The sequence below is a fragment of the Watersipora subatra genome, chromosome 8, assembly GCF_963576615.1.
Source record: "Watersipora subatra chromosome 8, tzWatSuba1.1, whole genome shotgun sequence".
NCBI lineage: Eukaryota > Metazoa > Bryozoa > Gymnolaemata > Cheilostomatida > Watersiporidae > Watersipora > Watersipora subatra.
Genome location: NC_088715.1, coordinates 45,865,479 through 45,873,211, shown reverse-complemented (window position 1 = coordinate 45,873,211; position 7,733 = coordinate 45,865,479). Strand labels below are relative to the sequence as shown.

The 7,733-nt window shown below is 41.6% G+C and overlaps 1 protein-coding gene across 1 annotated transcript; it reads left to right on the top strand.

The window, feature by feature from the left end:
* Positions 1 to 300: 300 nt before the first annotated feature.
* Positions 301 to 7,733, top strand: LOC137401730 (uncharacterized). The gene is made up of 13 exons (XM_068088190.1): positions 301 to 432; positions 550 to 844; positions 956 to 1,178; positions 1,301 to 1,405; positions 1,496 to 1,718; positions 1,876 to 2,259; positions 2,524 to 2,655; positions 2,778 to 2,934; positions 3,161 to 3,507; positions 3,657 to 3,823; positions 4,152 to 4,360; positions 5,076 to 5,213; positions 7,307 to 7,733. The coding sequence occupies exons 2-13, from the start codon at positions 557 to 559 to the stop codon at positions 7,637 to 7,639; spliced, it is 2,706 nt and encodes a 901-aa protein (XP_067944291.1). The 5' UTR covers positions 301 to 432; positions 550 to 556; the 3' UTR covers positions 7,640 to 7,733.

Genomic DNA, 7,733 nt, shown 5'->3' with positions numbered 1-7,733 from the left:
ATGTGAATCGGACTGAAGGCTTTGACCTGCATGGCGCTGTTATTGGACGATCGCTGGATTATTAGACTCAGATTCATCACAGTATTTCTTCCTACGAATACCTTCAAGACCCCCAGCACGTTTAACCACCCAGGCTGTGATTTCACCATCGCTTGTATAAATCGAATTGCTGACATAGCAGTTATCTGACATTCTCTGGTGCAATAATTGATAATCGAAATGGAGTATAAAGCAGGCACGATTGCGTTTCTGCGTCATAGCTCTAATTGGGAGCTTTGCAAGCATAGTCCCTGCGCCAAAGTCTCTTCAAAGCAAGAGAAAAGCTTTTTAGCCGACTTTTCTACATAGCGCTCCTTTCCGTGCATATCGGCTCGCGGGATTATTTTCAAAATCTTGGGAATTTGTGAGTTGCAACCAACAGTTTTTTACAAGGTATGTAAGGAGAATTTCGACTGCAAGTCAGTGTTTGTTGTGATTTGTGCATAATGATTTGTGCATGAAGCGGCTTTCTTTATTGAGCGATAACCAACGCATGGTTTGTGATTGTAGTTGCATCATGGTGCAGAAGAAGAATAAAAAAGGCCGTTATACGGGCAACACAATTCGAAACTATTCGAGCAACTCCACAGTTCGCCAATATCAGAAATACAGCTGCTTAGTTGTAAACAGTGATGTAGGAAATGATTCATCAAATGCTAGAAATGCTGTTGCAGAGGTTTCTTCTTATATTCCATCTAACCCATATCAGAGGGTTGAGCTTTCGCTAAATAAACGACGAAGATGGGAACTTCCCGAGCAATTCAAAAGCAAAATAGAAGAAGAACAAGATAATCCTGATGTTAAGGTAAATTTAGTTTTCATATTAAGCAGTCTCTTCGAATTAGGAATGTGGCATGAGCTTCAATTTGAATTTTGGTCAATCCTTTTTGCTCACACTAGGATTTATTATGCTCAGATAACTTTAATGGAGCACACTCTGATGCCATCAACTGACACAATCAATGGCTGTTGGGAGACTTGCGACTCCTATTACAGCAACAAGGGTAAAGTGCGCAAATCAGTTTCTAAAAAGGAAATGAGTGTCAGATCAGTTACACAGGGACACAGGCTAGAAGATCATCTTAGTAAAGCCGAAAGGCGCAAGCGCAAAAAGATGAAAAACAGGGATAATGCTACAGGTATGTACATAGAGTCACTTTGGTCAGCAATTATATTAGTTTTTCATGAGAAGTTGTCACCACTCAGACAGCGAAATATTTATAAGAGTAAAAAATCAGATTTTATTAACGTGTTGTTTTAGAATCTGCAGAGGATCTTGCTGATGGTCTCCTGCCTAGCTATGAATGTCATGTCATCTATGGTGCTCCAACAGATGGAAGATTACTCAAAAACAGTTCCACAAAAGGTAAAGTACGATTTCAAATTTTATTATGCCAATGGTTCTAATTTACGCTTTTAGTTTCTCATTTCACTCATTCATAGGGGCATTTTCCAGGTCTTTTCAAGTGCAAAGAAAAAGGTCACAATGACACTACGGGGTGTGGCAAGAGGTTTCTCTCTAGACCAGTGTATTTTGATGATGAAATGTTTCCCTACTCGGATGATGATGGTCATGCTGCCGAGACTCATGAGAATTCTCTTTCTTTGCCAATCACTGCGTCCCTGGCTGATTTGATTAGCACTTCCACATGTCAGAAAAGACACCGAACTAGGAAGTGGTATGTCGTATTTTTACTTTAGAGTAGATGGATTTTATACGAAATAAATTTTTTGTTACTAAAAGCATGTTGTTTTCAAAGAAACAAAATTACTTAATCTGTGGTTAATTAATGGATATGAGCTTGAGGTGCAGTGTAACTGAATTTCTATTTGCAGTAGTGGGGAAAGCACTGACTCTGGGAACAGCAGTTACTCGGGGATAAGCTCTGACTCATCCACTGAATCCAATAAAAAGGCCAAGATCATCTTCATTGACCAGCCTGTAATTCCAATTGTTTCTTCAACTCGAACTCAGGCTAGCACGGGATCTACTCCTATTAACTCATTCATTCCAGAATATTCCGACATCTTGATCAAATCAAACGATGTTGACATGGCAACGCTACTGCTGAATTTTGGTGATAAGTACAGAGAGGCCTATAGCACACCCCGCATTTTCACAATAGACCTCTCTGCTGATCTGGAAGCTACTGCTAGAAATGAAAGGCTCTATATGGTCATGGTGCTCAGGGCTGAGGGAATGGAATATGACAAATACAGGTTTGACTCACAATTTGTTTGAAAATTGTGTCTCAGCTCTTTAGCCGACTACTCTCTCATAGTCCGACTCTATTTATAATTGGCATTTCTGGATTGGCCACTGCTGACAACTAGTCACAAGTTGCCACTGCTGACAACTTGTCACAAGTTGCCACTGCTGACAACTAGTCACAAGTTGCTACTGCTGACAACTTGTCACAAGTTGCTACTGCTGACAACTAGTCGTAAGTACGCAAATGCTTATTTGTTGTGTACAATTTTCAGGCTCTTCTGTACTGGAAGTTGCATAGGCATGGAGTCAACTAAAGTTTGCAATATCAAGGAGGACAACATCTATGATCTGATCACCCTCAAATCCATCGTTCTTTCTCATTGGACAAATGTCAGCGCAAAACGGTATTACCATATGACTTACCAATCCCATTTTTTAAACATGCCATTGATGAAAAGCTGTCTATGATATGATACCTTTGGATTTGGAGAGTCGGTTAATATCCCCTTGTTTTTGTATTTTCTAGAAAGTCCAATGCTACTTGTTCATTTCGGCTTCCCAAGAAGTCAATTCAGCGTGGAGAGGTCTCTTGGAATGTCAGCTCATCGAACTTGTCTGAGATTGCTCAACAGACAGTTAGTGATCAGCACAAACCCACTGAGATTAACCTGAAGAACTACCAGGTAGAGTTGGGATAAAAATGACTGTTTCACGTGACAGCTGTTTAGGGTTTTCGATGTTAGTAGTTGATAGAAGCCACTAGTAAGCTTGTTCCTGGTTAGCTGCATTATCTCTGTAAACTTTACCAATTTTGTCTCTTGCATTGAATCCTTTATTTCATGCCCATATAATGTTTTTTCGGGTGCTGCATACCTATAAATAATCTTCCTATGACTTCTCCCTTTGTAGAATGGTAAAAACGAGTTGCTATACATACCAACACAACTGCAGAGGTCAATGAGTTATGCACTGCAGTGTGGAATATGCTTTGAAGAGCTCAATGATAAGGCCCTGCACTCGGCCTTGTTATCTTGTCATCATTACTTTTGTAATGACTGCTGGTCTGTACATTTGATCACCGCTGTAAAATCTGGACTCGTACACATCACTTGTCCCGAGTATGAGTGCAAGAAGGAAGTGGACTCTGTATTTCTTATGTCAATGCTCGAGTTTTCTACCTACTGCCTTCATGAAATGCATGTCGCTGAGTATTCACTCTTCAGGAATAAGCAGGCAGTCTGGTGTCCAACTAAAGGGTGAGTGTTTATATTTAGTTTTCTCCTCTTGAAAGATTAGACAACTCTTCTAATAGATTGCTGTTTCATTTATTATAATCCAATTTTACTTCCTAATGTTGTTATACACAGTTGTAGTCTTTATTTATAGCTAGTATTGTTATTTGCAGCTGTGGTAGAGTGCTTCATTGCGGTGACGAACTAGCAGAAAAAGATGAGCCAATCACGGCTAGCTGTGCATGTGGAACTGAGTGCTGCTTCCGATGCCTCAAGGAACCTCATTGGCCTCTCACTTGTGATCAGGCGACTAAATACAAGGAGAAACTCAAGAAAGATGGTAAGTCTAAATTTTGGAATTCTTAAACTTTTTAACTGAAGACTATGTTATTTGCCGATTGATGTCGCCCATACATAGTCGGTGAGTTCTACAGTGTTCTACAGGTATTGCATGATATGTTGCATGTTATTTTTATGAATTGAAGCTCAAGGTGTATTTCTATGGCATATGGCGATGTGACACGACTAAAAAGCGCAGACTTGCAGACTGCATCTGGCATTCTTAATTTTGTGATATCAAGTCATTTACACCTGGCTATCAAGGGCAGAAAATGACTTCTGTGTACTGGCAACTAGTATTAAGCTCATTCCTCTATTGTTTGTTTCAGGCATTGAAAAGATAGACAGATTCGAGGCATCAATGGTAGTAGTTTCCACCAAAAGATGTCCGAAATGCCAAACAATAATGGAGAAGGATGGTGGATGCGTGCATATGGTGTGCTTCAAGTGTAACACAGCCTTCTGTTGGAAGTGCTGTAAGCCATATACAGGAACCCAGTATTACCATGACTGCAAAGGACAGGAAATGGTGGCGGAGGTAAGATATATAAACTTTCGAGGAATATCGCTGTTATGTCTCACTCTAGAAATTAATTAGTGCTTAATTCATTTACGTATATGAACTCATTATTTAGAGGTACCCACACACTAGGACGGTTTGTCAAAGTTTTGTTTGTGTCGAGAAAGTTGGAGCTTAAAAGGCTTGTAGTCTGTTTATGATTTGAAATACATTTTTTTCAGACTTTACACCAATTTCATCTTCTATTATGAATGCCTATCAGCGTAAATACAAAAAAGTGTCACTTTGTGCCATGCGCCTGTACGCGTAGTAATTGTAGTAATAGTAATAATTGTAGCTATTAGAATTGTTTTTAAATCATCTTTGTGTAAATGCATCAACTGTATTTTTGGGAGAACAATATACTGCTATTGTATTGTCCGGCGCTATTGGTCAAATCCATGTAGTACTATGTCAATAACGGCCATCAAATTTGAACAAACGGAGTATGAAGCATTCTACTGATCGTTTGTCGAAAACTGGGACAAAGGCATTTTAACTGCCAGTTTTTGTTTTACACCAAGACGACCTTGTCGAAGTGCAAGTAACTCTGATAAATCGTCCTGGTGTAAATGTGTCTTAACTTGATACGGAAGAGGGTCATAGAAGTTAGAATCTAATCTATCTTTGCCAGTTTTGCTTCTTCGCTAAAGTTTTTTTAGGACATTCTTGATAAATGGTATTTTCATTTCAGACTAAGGAGTTCTCACACTGCCCTTCTGACCGGAGGTCGCACTTCTACAAGGAGGCATGTTTTCATCGACTTTATAAGTCAGGGTACAAGCAGACTGAACTTCGCTCTTCTGTTCGGAAATTCCTCTCTACTATTAATGTAAGTTGCTTGCCCTTAGATTTACCTTGATGTACATTAATATTTCCTTTGCAGTGTAATGTACTGCCTGTCTTTCTGCGTAACTGTCTTACTGAAACTATGTCCTTACTGAGACAAGGTTTCACATGCCTTTGTTGTTTTCAAGTCAAGGAATAAGTGAGTAGAGGCAATGTCACATTTGAGATCCTGTTCGCGTTTAATCATCTTTATCACCGTATATAAAATAATTCAATTATATCGCTGACATCCCCTTTGGATTGTTTTTTTATTGAAACTTGCTCATCATGTCTGTCACATCTGCTCATCATGTCTGTCACATCTGCTCATCATGTCTGTCACACCTGCTCATCATGTCTGTCACACCTGCTCATCATGTCTGTCACACCTGCTCATCATGTCTGTCACACCTGCTCATCATGTCTGTCACACCTGCTCATCATGCCTGTCACATCTGCTCATCGTGTCTGTCACATCTGCTCATCATGTCTGTCACATCTGCTCATCATGTCTGTCACATCTGCTCATCATGTCTGTCACACCTGCTCATCATGTCTGTCACACCTGCTCATCATGTCTGTCACACCTGCTCATGTCTGTCACACCTGCTCATGTCTGTCACATCTGCTCATCATGTCTGTCACACCTGCTCATCATGCCTGTCACACCTGCTCATCATGCCTGTCACACCTGCTCATCATGTCTGTCACACCTGCTCATCATGTCTGTCACACCTGCTCATCATATCTGTCACACCTGCTCATCATGTCTGTCACACCTGCTCATCATGTCTGTCACACCTGCTCATCATGCCTGTCACATCTGCTCATCGTGTCTGTCACATCTGCTCATCATGTCTGTCACATCTGCTCATCATGTCTGTCACACCTGCTCATCATGTCTGTCACACCTGCTCATCATGTCTGTCACACCTGCTCATGTCTGTCACACCTGCTCATCATGTCTGTCACATCTGCTCATCATGTCTGTCACACCTGCTCATCATGTCTGTCACACCTGCTCATCATGTCTGTCACACCTGCTCATCATGTCTGTCACACCTGCTCATCATACCTGTCACATCTGCTCATCGTGTCTGTCACATCTGCTCATCGTGTCTGTCACATCTGCTCATCATGTCTGTCACATCTGCTCATCATGTCTGTCACACCTGCTCATCATGTCTGTCACACCTGCTCATCATGTCTGTCACACCTGCTCATGTCTGTCACATCTGCTCATCATGTCTGTCACACCTGCTCATCATGCCTGTCACACCTGCTCATCATGCCTGTCACACCTGCTCTTCATGTCTGTCACACCTGCTCTTCATGTCTGCCACACCTGCTCTTCATGTCGGTCACACCTGCTCTTCATGTCTGTCACACCTGCTCATCATGTCTGTCACACCTGCTCATGTCTGTCACATCTGCTCATCATGTCTGTCACACCTGCTCATCGTGTCTGTCACACCTGCTTTTCATGCCTGTCACACCTGCTCTTCATGTCTGTCACATCTGCTCTTCATGTCTGTCACACCTGCTCTTCATGTCTGTCACACCTGCTCATCATGTCTGTCACACCTGCTCTTCATGTCTGTCACACCTGCTCATGTCTGTCACATCTGCTCATCATGTCTGTCACACCTGCTCATCATGCCTGTCACACCTGCTCATCATGCCTGTCACACCTGCTCTTCATGTCTGTCACACCTGCTCTTCATGTCTGTCACACCTGCTCTTCATGTCGGTCACACCTGCTCTTCATGTCTGTCACACCTGCTCATCATGTCTGTCACACCTGCTCATGTCTGTCACATCTGCTCATCATGTCTGTCACACCTGCTCATCGTGTCTGTCACACCTGCTTTTCATGCCTGTCACACCTGCTCTTCATGTCTGTCACATCTGCTCTTCATGTCTGTCACACCTGCTCTTCATGTCTGTCACACCTGCACATCATGTGTGTCCTATCTAGCTGGATTGCAACTTACTGCTGGCAAACAGCATTAGGTCAATGACATCTTATGTGTCATAATTAGCATTTTGATCAATGATCAGCATTGCTGATCTTGTTGGTTTTCATTTTATTTGCAGCATGGACTCAGGTTTCAGTCAACAGGTGGCGTTCAATCACTCCGAAGGTACATGAACCAAGTACTGCGACAGATCTTGGCTACGCACAATCTCCTGGAATATTGCTCCGCTACTAACCTTTACAAAAAAGGACCTAAGTACTGTACTCCTGCAATATCGTCTCTGTCATACTCGGTTGGTGTGTTGGAACGACTGCTGGTTGGTGCTGTCTGTAACCAGGCCGCAGTGGACAAGATCACCAAATATTATGATACTGTCAAGTCTAATACATTGTTGCTTGTACGTAATATATCTCAGGTTCTGTCTTATACTGAGCCAACTGTGTGCCAGTAAGCAGACATGATTCATTCCTACTGAACCTTTTTTTATATTTATTTAAATTATATTTTTATATCTACATTCCTTGCTTATTTTTAAGCCATATTTA